General features: G+C 38.3%; 1 protein-coding gene across 1 annotated transcript in view; it reads right to left on the minus strand.

Annotated features, from left to right (window-relative positions):
• Window positions 1-335: 335 nt before the first annotated feature.
• The window catches only part of ZNF804B (zinc finger protein 804B), a 558,066-nt gene continuing 542,455 nt past the window's right edge, over window positions 336-15,946 (minus strand). The window contains exons 3-4 of the mRNA XM_027847826.1: window positions 6,939-7,069; window positions 336-4,020 (exon numbers count right to left, since the gene is read on the minus strand). Coding sequence (XP_027703627.1) covers window positions 336-4,020; window positions 6,939-7,069 — 3,816 coding nt within the window. The remainder of the gene's footprint in view (window positions 4,021-6,938; window positions 7,070-15,946) is intronic.

The raw sequence follows: 15,946 nt of genomic DNA on the forward strand, positions 1-15,946 counted from the left end.
GCTGCCATATTTTTTTCCTTAAATGTTAATACCATGCCTAGCAAGTTCATCCAAAATATAACACTGCCTCCTCATTTGTGTCTCTTTTTTTGAAGAAATTATTTTAAAGTTAATGGTATTATTCTTTCAAGTGAAAAACTCATTTTAAAAAACTGTGATGATCAAATGCTTAGTAATTCCATATTTATACATGAACCCCAATCTGGCCAATTTGCAAGCCCCAACAACTTTTTATTCTGACCAATCACATACCTCATTTCCAAAACATCTTTCAGTAGGTAGACACGATCTCTTCTTAAGACGCAACCCCCACCCCCAGAATAGAGAGGTAATTGTTAGTTCAAGTGAGCAGAAACATTCAACACTTCTTTTACTCTATTGAACTGCTGTATTTGACCAGAGCACGAATGAGGACAAAAGTCTTGCCCTTGAAACATAGGTTGAATTAACGGATTCAGATGAATGATCGAAGCCGCGACTGGATTCAAGTGAGGCCTGAACAAAGTTGGAATAAATGCAGCATGAGGCAGTGGCTGGAGGGCTAAGTGGGATGGGTGAAGGTGCGTAGCAGGGACTAGATGTAGGGGGTGTCCAGTCAAGAACGTGGGGTGTGTAGGGATAACGGCAGGAGTCAAGGGTGAAAATGAGATAGGGGTAAAGTGGGTTTGAGAGAGGGGATGCAGGTGAGCTATAGGGAGGTGTCCTCCATGAGGATTCATGGAAGCAGAGACAGCAAAATGTTGCAAAAGAGTGTGATGGATGGTTGTGATGGACGTGTGCTGATGGACTGGCACCGATGGCATCACAGCAGTGGAGGAGAAGGCAGGGGGACCTGTGGCTTTAAGATGTTTGGACAGGAACTGCTTCTGCATATGCTGCTGGGCTTGTAGCTGAAGCAGTCTGTATTTGTCTATTTCTTCAGGTGTAAATGTTATGGGTTGCTGTGTTAAAGGCGGGGAGATGGATTTGTGGCAGACTTCCCTTTCTGTTTCCCCACACTTCTGCATAGCACTGTCCAAGTAAGAGGTGATGTTCCCTTCTACGTCATTCATGTCCATGCTTCCATCATGTCGCTCTAAGATTTTTTGTTCCTCTTTGGTCTCTGTTGAATTAACAACACCAGAATATCTAATAGAAGGCAGAGCACCAGGGAAATTATTTGGTACTGGGTCAGTGCTTTGTATAAAAGGTTGGGTTCCACTACTTGAGAGGTTCAATTGTTCTTGAACAGTGTTCATGTTTATGTTTGGGGACCAATAGTCTGTTCCTATTTGAATTATACCTTTAAAAAGACAGTTCTCATCACCAGTGTCTGACAAAGCAGCGTCGTGCTTTGTCTGTGATCCTTCATCCTTGTCTCTCTCAGCACTTCTTTGAATCAAACTGCCTTTATTCTTGGTAACTGTACTTACGTTCTGTGTTTCTTCCAACAAAGCAAACACTGGTGGGCTATATACGGGTGCTGGGAGCTTAATTGCAAAGTGACTTTGGGAGGGATCCTCCACTTCCATCTGGCAGCCATCTGAAAAGACCTCACCCTTGTTTGTTTGTTCCTGACATTTCTCTGGGTGGGTTCCATCCAAAAGCCTCAGGGCTGGTGGTGATATTTTCTCTCTTTCTGAAACGTGCAGCCCTGGGATCCTTGGAATTACCCGGTCTCCATCTTTCTGCGGCCAGTTGATCAGTTCAGAGGTATACTGGACTAGGTTTACTTTTCCCAGGTCAGAATCATGAGGATGTTCTATGTCCTCCTGAATCTCACTGCCTTTGTTTGGGTAATCAGTTTTCTCTCTTAAGAAAGAGCCTGAATTTCTGTCCCAAATTCCTGGATTTTCAGAGGATCTGTCACTGTTCCTAGAGTGTCTTGTGAAACAACTTTGGGTGCTGGGGTCCCCAAAAGGTTTACTGGCTTTGGGGCCTAGACATAGGTGTCTAGTCTTGCCCTGCCTTGACTTATCCCTGTTGTAAGTATACCTATATTTTGATTGTTTTTCATTTCTAAACCCACTCCAGAGTTTGCAGTTTCCTCCTCTCTGACTTTTTGATGGGAAATGGCTATTCCTTTCATCATCATTGGAACAGAGTGGAAAGTTGTGCTTCCTAGACCGTTCTTTGTGCCCTTCCTTGGGGTGGCATTCCTTTCTACACACATAAAGCAAAGTGTCTCTGCCATTTTCACTGGACCTGTGACTTGAACAAGTGCTTCTGTGGCTGCTTGTGCTATAAAGAGAGATGTCAGAAGAACTAGACTGTCTGTCCAGAGAAGACTTTGGAGAGGAAGATTTCCAACACCTATCAGAATTTCCATTCCTTTTGCGTTCTGAAGCTTCTCTGATTGCTTGAAGGTGATTTTCATTCATACTTCCATGGAAGTCCTTCCCACCATCACTTGCATCACTGATGCATTCTACTGGACTGGAACTGAATGTCCAAGGATCTTGGTTTCCACATTTGTATCTCAAGTGAGTATCCCATGTAGCAGATTTATGTTTTTTAGTCCTAGAGACATAGGGAGAAAAACACTTGACCTCACTGGCATCGTTCAGGGTTACCCTTTGGCAATCTTGCAAATGGTCCTTCAAAGGTCCCATAGATTCTGTTTCATGTGGATGCCTCTCTACCACACAATCCTTTTTAGAGGCAGCAAGATAAGCAGGCACTTTAGGATTTTTTTCACTTAAATCATTTGTACTATATTCCTGTTCATTCACATTTGGCTCAGAGTTATTGAGGCCTGATTGATATTTTTTCAGGGAACATTTCTCATCTAGATTACATTTCATCTTCTTTGGTTTCAGTGACTGATTATCTTCTTGTATCACTATTCGTTTATCTTTGATTAAACCTGAGGCTTGGCTCTCCTTTTCTGTCTTAGTCCCAGAAGGCTCCATACAGCATTCTGCATTCTTTTCGTTTTGTTTATTAGCTCCTTTTGTGTTTCCAGAATGTTTGAAATCAAAGTACAATGGGTTACAGCCATAAGAGAGGCAGGGTTTTGTTTTTGTAAATAACAGAAGCTCTGTTGGCCACTGGAGGTTGGTGCTGCCATCTTTACTGAGCACATGGAGGAAAGGTGATGCTTTGGATTCTTCTCCATGGATTAATGTATCTTTTACAAGAGTTTCCACGTTTCTTTCAGCTGTCCCTGCTTCTTCAATTGATTTTATTCTGTTTTCCATTCTGGAGCTGGGATTTAGCTTAATCGAATGCTCTTGTCCCGTTGGTGATGGAAATTCATCCAGACATTCAAATAACCTGTATTCGCTGTGCTTATATGTACTCTGTGGTGTGCAAAAGGTATTTGTTTGGCACAGGTGATAGCTATGACCTTTTAGAGAGTCCTCGATCTCATTCATTTCTTTTCCATGTTCTTTTTCTCTAAATGAAGAATTAAAATCTATACCTGAAAGATGAATATGAGATTTGGACATGGAGGAATGGATGTTGATGGCATCTTGCAGTATCCTATCATTAGTATCATTTTTGTCCTTTAAAACTTTAGTTCTTATGGGAACAGTGTTGGAGATCATTTTTTCTATATGACCTCGGGGATTATTTATTACTTTCCCCCCAGTGAGTGCCATGTCTCCATCTGAAAACATACAACCCTTCCAGTTCACCGTTGCTTGCTTTGTTCTGTGGGTGGGTGATTTGGCACACTCACATGTTTCTTCTGTGTTCTCATTGAAAACTGATGCAGAGGACTCCAATTTTAGATGAGCTTTTTTGGAGAAAGAGAAAGAGACACCCGTCCTGTGACAGGGATTGCTGCCATCGGAAAGTGGTTGTAATATCCGACTCCCAAACAAATAATGTCTCTCAGTTTGGAACAAGCGTCGATTTTGTGTAATCTGACGTTGTTTGCTGGAAATGCTTCTGGGGACATTTTTACCTTTAAGGAGAACAGAGCTCTTCACATATCCTGTATTTCTACCATCCTTAAATGGGATAACTTCTTGCTGAAACTGCTTTTCTGGGGCCACTCTTGGTGCTTTAAATACTGGCCCACTTCCAGACACACTGAAAATGTAACAAATATGGTGTCAATGACTCAGGAATTAAGTTCAATACCATAGAAATTTGAACAGTGACACAATCATCTCAGGGAAGGATTGGACTGCTCTTATTTCGGTTAACCAGAGTTGTTCTAACAGATCACTTGCTCAGTCTTACAAACTGAAGGACTTGTAGTCCTCTGCTTTGTAATGGCAACTTCTAAGCAACCATCAGGCCTCCACTCTTACCTTTAAAAGCTTTTTAAAATAGCCCACTACACAAAAGATAACCAGGCCTCCATCTTATCTTTTCTTAGAGCTCCAAGGGAAAAACAAAATATTTCCATTTTTTCATAGAACATCTTCAGAATTACAACAGGGCCTTTGAAAAGAGTTCTTAAGTCATTTCCTGGGAACTCAAAAAAGTTGTCCTTGGAAGAAGAAATAAAAGAACCTTTATAAAAAGAATTGCATCTTAAGAATATAAGGCTTGTTCATTTTTCTTTTCAGCTTATTAATTAACTTGCAGTTTGGGGCATCTCAGTTCTATTTCTCTCTTGTTTTTAGATTCAATTTTAGAATATTTAATAATAATAATAATAACTAGAATACAGACACCAAAACCACAAGAAATAATAAATAAAATATATGCAAAAACAGATATAAAGAAATTTCCAGAGGGAGGAGATAAGCAATAAAATACTACCTCGCATATAAGCAAATTTTTTTGGTTGTTATTCTTGTACCTAGGGCCTAGAATGATTCCTGACACATAATGGATGCTTTATAAATGTTTGTTGAAACAATGACTGAATTAAAAAATATGGCAGCACAATAAATGAAACATTAGTTGAAGAAATTGACTGACTGTGGTCCTATAGTTGGTGTGTGCATAACCATCATAGAAGCAACCATATTGTGTTTTTTGTTTAGTTGTTTCAGTTGTGTTTGATTCTCTATTATAACTCATTTTGAGGAGGGGCGTTTTCTCGGTAAAGATACTGGAGTGGTTTGCCATTTCCTTCTCCAGCTCTTTTTACAGATGAGGAACTGAGGCAAACAGGGTTAAGTGACTTGCTCAGGGTCACACAGCTAGTAAGAGGCTGAGGTTGGATCTGAACTCATCAAGATGAGTCTTCCTGACTCTGAGGTCAGGGCTCTATCCACCACACCACCTAGCTGCCCAGAAGCAACCATACCACTGCTTTTGTACAATATGTTACAAATGAATATTTTCCCCAAATCCCCATTTCTTATTGTTTTGTTGTTGTTATTGTTTCTGCTTCCATCATGCTGAAAGAAATGTATCTGACTAAGGACCATGAAGCAAGCCATGGGTTAAAATTAAAAAACAAAAATAAAAAAACCATCAATGATATTGGTTGAAAGCTGGTATGCAGGCCAAACCCACTAAAATTTTGACAAGAGAAATAAATACTTGTATATAAAAAGTTGACAAAAAGTCCCAGATAGTGATGACACATTATAATAAGATAACTACAATTCCACTTAGAATGAATGCCTCAAAATGGAGACATTTTCCTATGAAATAAATCTGACTACTCTTCAGTGGTGATATAATTAAGTCACTTACTACAAAGATTGCTTACCATTCATTTAAGCAAGAAACACTTTTTTACTGGGAAAGTGTCATGCGTTTTGTAAGTTATCAGGTTGATAGTGCTAAATTAATTAGCTACATTAGTGTTCTGCATAATGATTTATAGGTACAAACATTTCATACTATAAATTAAAAGGGTATTGGGGACAATTTCCTTTTTCTGAAATACTTAGTGGATGTGTCATAAAATCTCTACTTCTTAGTTGCAATGGTTTATTCGTATAACTCTTTGTTTCCTTGTAATTATTAATTTAGCCAGCACTAAGAGGAAAATGTAAATGAAGTAATTACATCTCTGTTTGTCATCCAGCCATTGATAATGACATTTATTCAAGGGTCTGAGTGAATACAAAGTGATGTTAAAAAATTTATAGAGTAATCAAGGAGATATTACCATTCAATTTTTTTCTGATGACATAAAATAAACCAAGTAAATTATAGTACTCAATTTATACTAGGAAAATATAAATTTAGGTCAAGTTAATAAGCTAAATGCTATTATTTCAGAATCATTCTTTGGTTTCTTCTTAAAGGATGGATTAAATGAATAGTTTTAGCAGAAGGGAAAATCCTAAAATGACAAGTAATCCATTTCAAGACTTTAAATATTAGAAGTATTTATTATGTTTCCCTCTCTTCTTTACAAGAATAGTAGACTGTGGGTATGGGATACTTCATGTACTGTTGGGATCTCTGAAGAAGGAATGAGGAAACACATATTTGGAAATGAAAGTGAGGTAAAAAACAAAAGATACTGACACATGCACACATATACATAACATACATACACATATATATGCATGCATGTATGTGTATAGATGGCTGGATTAAGCCAGCTAGGTGGTGCAGAAATTCAAGGATGGGGAACCTGTAGCCTTGAGGCCACATGTGGCTCTCTAGGTCAAGTGGCCCTTTGACTGAATTCAGGGACACACTTGAGGGCCACAAGTCCCCCACCCCTAGATAGTGGATATAGCACCCAGAGTCAGGAAAATCTGAGTTCAAATCTAGCCCCAGATACTTACCAGCTATGTGAGCCTGGAAAAGTCATCTCATCACTGCCTGCCTCAGTTTACCCATCTGTAAAATGGGGATAAATATATCTCCCAGGATTTTTGTGATGACAAAATAATATTTGCAAAGCACTGTAAATCTGGAAGTACATCAATGCTAAGTAAATATTACCTATTATATATACATACACATGAAGCATTCATCATTTGGTACTGTTTAAGATGGCCCGTGTTCATGGGTTTGAGCTGGTTGGATAATGTTATTGAGGAAAACCCAAGCTCTAAAGTATTATATGACCTCATTCTCACCATTCAGACTGCTGCCTTAATTCAGCCAGCTGATGTAGCCGCTTGAGTGCTTTTTCTTGTTTCTTCTCATCTTTCCATGACTTAGAAGCTACATTTCGAGCAAATTCCCGTTGTTTTAATTCTTTCAGTCTCTAGGGGAGAAAAGTTAAAATGAAAAGTAAAAATGAAAAGTAGTAAATAAGAGGCAGCTAGGTGGCACAGTGGATAGAGCTCTGGTCTTGGAGTCAGGAGGACCTGAGTTCAAATCTGGCCTCAGACACTTGACAATTAGTAGCTGTGTGACCCTGCACAAGTCACTTGACCCCAATTGCTTCACCCAAAAAAAAGTAGTAAATAAATACATAGGACCATAACGTGTGTTCTTCAACCTGAAAGTCTTGCTCTCCTCCATTTTGGCCTGAGTGTTATGTAGCTTTCTTGGAACAAAAAGGGTGAAGATCTTTGGTTTTTTCCTTACTTCTCACTGTCATTCTTCATTCTACTTCCAGTAGGCAGTACCAGTCTCTGAAGTTCAGACAGAGGTTAATAGAGCTGTCCCCAAGCTCTATAAAGAGCTCAGGAATCAGCTTTCCCCCTCCCCTTCATTCTTATGAATCTTCTCACATTAAAGATAATGGCCATGGTTTTCTGATAAAACCATGGTTTTCTGATTTCTTCCAAGCCCTGTTCCTGAATGAGTAGCAATCCAAAAAAACATGGATTAAGTTCCTATGGTTCGCAAGGCCCTATATGACAGTCAGAGTGTGGAACAGTGGATAGAAACCTGACCAGCACCAGAGTCAGGAAGGCCTAGGTTCACATCTCACCTCTGACTTGTTAGCTGTATTACCCTGGGCAAGTCACTTAACCTCTCAATGCCTCAGGAAACTAAGAATAGAGAGTGTATACTAATTTCCATTGATACAATAAATTTCTTCACAAATAGTTCTTTGAATCAATAAAATCAAAGGTCCAAGCCAAGTACATAGACACACACATATGCAAACATAGATTTATATATAGATAGATATATAGATATATCTACACATACATATATTTTCATATGAATATATGTATAATTATGTACACAGTGCATTACACTGTATAAACTATCAGTAGATGTCAAGGATATAAAAGCAAAATCAAAAATAGTTCTTGCCTTCAATGAATGTATATTTTCCTACTTCCTTTCATCCCTTTTTGCCAGAGGAAGAAACTTCAATTGCTTAAAGTTAATTCAGAAAAAAAATGAAGAGATGAGTGAAAGAACTCAGATAACAGGCCTCAGTACAGTGCTCAAGTTAAAATAGCCCCCAAAGTGTTTAACGTGATTTGTTTTTGTCTCTTATGCCAAGATGGCTTAGTATTTACATTCTAGAGCACTGTTTTCCTGCTCAGCTCTCCACCTCTTGGTCCTCCACTAAGCACAGATAATCATGCTTAACCCCAAATGTCACCAGGTTTCCATCGAAGATCAAATGACCATGCCCTTAGCTCTGGGCTCAGCCCTAGATTTGCAGTGCATTTGAAGGTCAGTCTTTCTTAACCCAAACAGAGAGGTTTAAGACTCTCCCTGCAATCTGTAAGCATTTACTCTCTCTTTATTTCCAAGGACAAATTTAAAGAAAATAGATGGGCATCCAGATATAGCAGAATCCCCTGGCTGTCAAATGAAATAATCGTGCTATGGTGGCTTATTCCCTACCTGGAGTACAAAGGTCAAAACCTTTAAAGAACATTAGCTTCTTCCTTGAGAGAGTTAACTTATGGGGAATTGTCAAATGACAATGCCCGGAATCCCAGACTGCCACTAAAGCAGCAGAAAGAATAAGGTATAAACATGAACCTTTTAAAGTGAGAAGGATAGTGGAAATTCATGACAAGAGAGTTTACAGAGAACAGAGAGTAGCCACAGGGGAAATGGTGGTGTCAGCCTGATGGTATAACATAAAAAAATATACTAGCACCTCCTTCAGGAAAGAAAGAACTGGTAGAAATAAAAAGTTGGCCTGTGTATTTGATATGAAGCTTAAAAAAACATATTTCATTATAGCATTGTCTTTAGGTGGGCCCAGAGCCCTCACTAGCAGTATATCCTGCCCCCATTGCTATCAACATGGAGACTGGGTGTGCTTCTGGGATAGCCCCAGAGGAATCATTCCCATGGTGAGTGCCAGCCCTGTGTCTTGCCTCATTGTTCTGTGCCAGCCACCTCTACCTATCACTGAGGGATAATTACGGGTTGGACTGACCTCTTAATCTAGGGTAAATGTATTCATAGTCTGATGTTCTCTGTTTCCTGTTGCTTAGCCCCTGTGTGATTTGGGGGAAAAGTTCTGAATCTGGAATCAAAAGACCTGAACTCAAACCTGTGTGACTGAGAAAGTCACTTAACTTTTCTGCTTTTTATTTTTTTTCATCTTTAAAATAAAAGCATTAGAATAGATGGCCTCTAAGGTCCCTTTCAGGTCTGAGCCTATGAGTTTAATAACCTTTTATTGAATTTTTCAAGGTCACATAAGTAGGAAGTAGGAGAACTGGGACCTGAGCCCAGGAACAGGACTCTTTCTGTTAAATCACATTGCTTCTCCTAACAAACAATATTATGATGATGGCAACTTCATTCCCATTAGAAGAGATACCCCAAACATTAATGGTTTGCAAAAACATTCAACTTTTTTGAAAAATGTCATTTATTGACACTTGTAATGGATTGGCAGTCGCTAGAAAGTACTCTGGGGCACACATTCATTTGGGAAAACAGAAACCATTTCTACCTGTCATAGAGAGCAGTGTGGAAAGTAAGCAGGGTATTGTGGGAGGCAGGGAGTGAGGAGGGATGCCATTTCTTCTCTTGACAGTTTGAATGGTAATCAACAAAGCAAAGGGAATGGCTCTGAGAATAGAAAGGAAAAAAAATAGCTGCATTTTCCCTTCTAATGATGCAGGGTGGGTACCAGAGAAGGAAAGGAAACCAAAAAATATCAAATTATCACTCTCATAAGTTTACAAACAGGTGTTTGAGGACTTGGACATGAAAGAAATTAGGAGTGTGAACACTAAACAGCTGGATGACATTGAGTATATCTTTAAATTCTCTGGACCTCAGTTTCCTTATCTGTTAAATAAGATATTTAGACTAGATAACCTCTAAGATCCCTAAATCTGTGATTTTGTAAGACATAAGAAATGAAAAATATGCTTCTCTATACTAGGCTTGGTTTGATTTCTAAGACAGTGGGAAAACAGCTGGTATCTTCGCACAGGTTTATAGATACAAAGATAGAAGGGATCCTCAGGTCATCTAGCCAGTGGTATCAAACTCAAATAGAAACAAATCCCCGCAGGTAGCGTACTGACTTAGAAAACCACAAATTCACATTATCTATATTGTATTGTATTTTTTATTTATTTTGTTAAGCATTTCCCAATTACATTTCAATCTGTTTCAGGCTGCTTTCCTTACTTTTGTCAGTGATAACAACAAGCAGGAAGCTTGACACCTCTGATAAACCCACTTAATCATTTTAGAGTTGAAGAAAATAGGGGACCCAGAAAAGTGAGGGGACTTGATGAGGATTACCCAGATAGACCCTGCATCTTGCCTTATAGTTCTCTGACGGCCGCCCCTACTGGCTTTCAACCAGTGGGGTTGGACTGACTCAAGTGCCAGAACTAGAATTTGAATCCAGGTCTGATGATTATATATCCAGCATTCTTTCCTTGCATACTCTCTTCTTGGCCCCAAGACCACTTCCATGTGGCCTTAATCCTGTCTTGAGATAGATCAACTGTCAAAGGGCTTTTCACCAATTTTGTTCTAACTTTCTAGTGGGGGTTGGCGGGGGGGGGGGGGAAGCAGACTCCTCTTTAACATTTGGCAGCTACGAGCAGGCCAAGAAACCAAATGCTTCCTTCAAAAATAGCTTTCCAGAGGGTAGCCCTTATCTAGGATCTTTCTGTAGCATTTTTCATTTTGACACCTCAGACATTTTTTCAAAGAGGAATGGAAATATCAGTTATGTCTTTGGAAACTTTGTTTTGATGTCTTTCTAAGAATAAAGGCTAATCTATATACAGATCTTCTTCTCTACCCTCTCTCCTTTTCCAGTGTAATGCTTGGCATAATAATTATTATTAATAAAATTATTTATATATTTATTAATAAAATTATTAACAAAAATAATGGAGGAACCCTGTAAGAAGTTAAATGCTAATATGATATTCATATTTTTTAATTCTCTTATTTTAGAAAACAGAAGTACATCTGAAATATGTTACCTAATGAGGAATAGAAAAAAAAATTAATAAAAGAATGATTGGGTAAGGCATTTAATCTCTCCCAGCCTCACTCTCTTCATCTGTAAAATGAGTAGGTTGGAAATGATAATAATAATTATTGTTATTATAGCATTTATAGTCACTTTGAGATTTTCGAAGTGCTTTACATATATCATCTGATTTTATGATAATAGCTCTGTGAATAGATGCTAAAATTCTCCCCATTTTACTGATGAGGAAACTGAGGCAAAGAGAGGGTAAGTGATTTGCTTGAGGTCACATAGCTTAGTAAGCATCTGAGGTGGGACTCCAATTCTAGTACTGTATCCGCTATGTCAGTGAGCTATTTGATGAGGTCTTAATGGCCTCTAGGACCCCTTCCAGCTCTAAATCCATGCTGCTACGATGGTAGCATCATTTGATTTGACCCCATAAAGCAGAATTAGAAGCAACCGGTGAAAATTAAAAAGATGGCAGAATAGCAACCTTCTTCACAATCGGAACTGTTCAAAATTGGAAGGGGGCACATTGTTAGATGGGGGTGAGTAGAGGGGAGTATTGGGTTCCTTCTCATCAGAGGTCTTTGAGCAAAGGCTAGATGACACTTAAGCAGACATTTTGTGGAGGGAATTCTTTGACTAAATGGTCATGGAAATCCCTTTCAATTCAGAGATTCTGTGATCCTAGTTGTCACTTTGTTGGGCCCAAATCCCAGCCTTTGGTCAGTTCTCTCTCTTCTCAGGTTTGTCGGCCTTTTCCTTCTGCAGAGTGCCCAGTTGTTTCTACACTTAATGGTCCTTCTATGCCTCTCTCTCTCTCCCCCAAGAGTTACTAATACTAATAATGGTGATTCTGGTGACTTCTTTTTTGTCCCTGTGACTTTCCCCAGTTAAGCCATCTACCCTCTTCTCATTGAGAAACTTCAGTTCTTCTTCAACTATCCCCCATTAAAAATTAATAAAATAAATTTTCTGCCAGCTCCAATTTCTTCCTCCAAAATATTCCATTGAAAGCTCTGATTTATCCCCATCTCTCCACAAGTTAAAATACTTAACTAATAAATAATAACTCTGTTGGCAGGCCCAATTTTTCCCCATGTCTTTCCAAATTAACATCATTTTCACATTTTCACACCAATCAACTAGAAGAAGCAATAGATAGACACAATGTACCAGGAAAAGATGGAAAGGTCAAACTCATTCTATGAGTTTAGAAACAGATCTCTAAGCTTAACCTGATCATTCATTCTGGGAATATGGCTTTTGTATTAGACCCTTGAATCATACAGATGTAAGGCTTCATCAAGGCAGAATCATAGACTCTCAGAACCAGAAGAGACTTAGAATTCATTTAGTGAAGCACCTTTATTTTCCCAGTGAGAAAATGGCAGGTCTAGGAGTGATAGAGTCAGAATGAGAATCTAGATCTTGAATCAATCACTTAGCTTTGATGTGTTTCAGTTTTCTCATATGACAAAAAATAAATTAAATTGGAGTAGATGGCCTTTAACGTTCCTGTCACCTCCAAATCTGTAATTCTATGTAGTGCTGACTCAAGACCGTATCTTTGGGCTCCAAAGTCTGGGCCTTTTTTTACTCTACCATGTTAACCACTGAAAAGGGATATTATTTAGCCTGGGTTAGAAAATATAACCAAAGGATAAACAATACCTGAAACAAGTGAACAATTCTTTATGCTATCACCCCAGTGATAGGAAGCCAGGGGTGTGCTGCAGCCAGCTCAATGAGCTGTGAGAGCCGATTGTTAACTTTTCAGTGTGAGCCTTTCCACCTAGGAAATCAGGAAACACCACAAATCAGGATTTGACTTACCTTTTTGATTGTATGAATTTGAGAAAATGATGAAGAAAATATTAATACTGCAGATTAAACTTGAAAGTGTGTCAAACATACATTTTTTGGAGGGTGGGGAGAATCAGCTAAACATTTAGCAGCACTTCCCTGTATGAGGCCCAAACAACCTTGTTTTTAAAGGATGTGTGTATATACATACATACACATATATATATATATATATGTGTGTATGGATATGTGTATAGCATCATATATATGCATATACACACATATATACATACACATTATTCTTCACAGAACCCCAAAGAATGATTCTCAAAACTAGCCAAAAGTAATATTTGAACATGTCTAGCTTCTACTACATATCTCATCTTGTGGAATCTCAGCAGCTGACGGGATAACTATATAAAATCTACCATTCCTCACTTTCCCAATCAGAGCCTATCTAAATGTCAATCAAGCACTTCTTAAATGTCTACTATGTGCCACTGGGGATACAAAGTAAAAAGCAAAATAATCCCTACCTTCAGGAAGCTTATATTCTATTCAAGAAAGGAGCATGTATACATGCAAGTACAAGGATATACAGAGTAAAATACAGGGCACATTTCTGGGAGAGACACAAATAGTTGGGGAGAGGAAAAGTCGAGAAAGACTTCATGTAGGAGATGAGATTGAACTGAGCTATGAAGGAAGCCAGGGATATTATGAAGTGAAGAAAGGAGGGAGTATATTCTAAGCAAAAAGGAAAAGTAGAGAGACGGATCGAGTAAATATGAAGATGCAAAGGCGTGGAGATGGGAAATCATAGAGCAAGTGATATAAAATTCGATCCTTTTCCATTAAATATAAAAGTGACAAGCTTCAAGCTCCTGTAATAAGGTTAGTAGAACAGACATTGAGAGATAATTCTATTAAAGTCCTATTAGTGTTGAAATACACTGTTATGGAATACAGCTTTTACATTTTAATAGCCATCTCCAGCCATGAATCTTCCACTGCCCTATCCATAACCACCTTGGTCACACTGAGCCATCTATCATCAGTGACTCAAAAGGGAAACGATGACAAACAATAGAGATTAATTTTATAGGACTGATTTATATGTTCACATCATGCTTAGTTTAGTATTGTTTGGCAGGCACACAAATGTGTGGGAGTAAAGAAAACTGTGGCTTAAAAGAAACAAACAAAAAACCTTTAGGATAAATCCCTTCTCCATCTTTGTTTATACACAATTTCAAATACCAAAGGTCTAAATGCTAAATATAATTTAGCCAGCTCTCCCAGGAATCTTATTGCTTGCCCCAAGCACAAAGAAACTGTGGAGAGAGGTAATGAGTTGATAAAGTTTTCTTATATAGGGCCTATTATCATCAATGAAGTTTGAGCCAGGGATGCTTGCCCCATACTGGCACAACTCCACTAATGCCCAGCTTGCAGGAAAGTCCCTTAGGTTTTGTTGATTTAATATGGGACCTGATGGTTTTGTTTCATTAGTTGAAGCAACATCTGGATTTTTGCCATTTTACCAAGTGTCGATTCATTCATAAATTACTCCCCTTTTTAGGGGGGTTGTTATTTTCATCAGCATAAGGAAAGCTAAAATTATTTTATTTTAATGTTGGGAGCAAAAGAAAGCTCTTACAAGATATAGGATTTCTCCTTAAGATGGATGAGAGGAAGATATTGAACAATGATGAGAAGGCCCAGCTCCTTGACTTTTATTTCCCTTCTGTTATCTAGGTTTCAAACTCCATGCCATCTTCAACTGCTTATTCTGTTATATCTCATATCCAAAATATTGTCAAGACTTGTCAATTCAACTTCCACTATGTTTCTAGTATCCATCCCTTTCTCTCCTTTGAAACAGACACCACTCAAGTGGAGCTTTCATCACCTCCCTGCTAGAATACCGCAATAGCCTCTGGATTAATATGCCTACCTCATGTTTCTCCATGTCCTATTTATCACACAGTGGACAAAAGTCGGTTTCTAAATCTCATCTGACCACATTTATTACTATTGGTTCCCTGTTTCTTCTAGGTTAACTATAAATTTTTCAGTCTGAAATATAAAGTCTTCATAATCTGTCTCCTCTTTGCCCTATGTTTGGAATATGTCCTCACTTCTTTATCTCAAATATCTTTCTTTTCTTAAAACTAAACTCATGTGCCATCTCCTATATAGGGCAGGTATAAATCTGTACGTAATGGAAAGAAATGTAAAATTTTATGCTTGGGTTAAAAAAAAGACTCTCTTAGACAAATATGAGGGAGGAATACCTAGATAGCCATTCCTTTAAAAAGAAAAAAAAAAGATGATTTCGGTGGATTGTAATCAGTCATAAAAAGCTACTAAGATCTTACAAGGCATAGTGCACAGGAAAAAAGGAAATGATTGGACAGTTGTCCTAGGCCCTGGTCAGACCCCATATAGGACATGGTGTTGAATTTGGAAGGCCATGTTTTAGAAACTGTTAATACGTTACCATCATTAAGGTATCATCATTAAAAATAATTCCAATCTTTTCTTTAATAACTTTGTGAAAGTTGAAAATTTTTCCATGTATTTCCTATGATAATAAGAACCAATTCTAAGTGTGGGCATCATATAGATCACAAGTAATCCCAAGGAAAAATAGTTATAGCTGACCAGAATGGAGTGAAGGAATAGAGAGGATAGATACCAAGAAAACAAAGAGTTTATGTTGGGGAGTGGTAGATGTTTGTATAAGTAAGGTAGGGCCACATTATAAAGGCCTTGTATGGCAGGAAGACAACTGTGGATTTAATCCAGTTAATATGGAGAGAGGTCAACACAGAAGGGCCTGATTTTTTTTTTTCAGTGGATGAAGGGCTAGAGTTGCTGGCATCAGAGATATTTTGCAGAGACTGATATCATAAGGTAATAAAGAGCTAAAAGAGACCTTAG

The sequence above is a fragment of the Vombatus ursinus genome, unplaced genomic scaffold (genome assembly GCF_900497805.2).
Source record: "Vombatus ursinus unplaced genomic scaffold, bare-nosed wombat genome assembly UNPS02005459.1, whole genome shotgun sequence".
In the NCBI taxonomy this organism is placed as follows: domain Eukaryota; kingdom Metazoa; phylum Chordata; class Mammalia; order Diprotodontia; family Vombatidae; genus Vombatus; species Vombatus ursinus.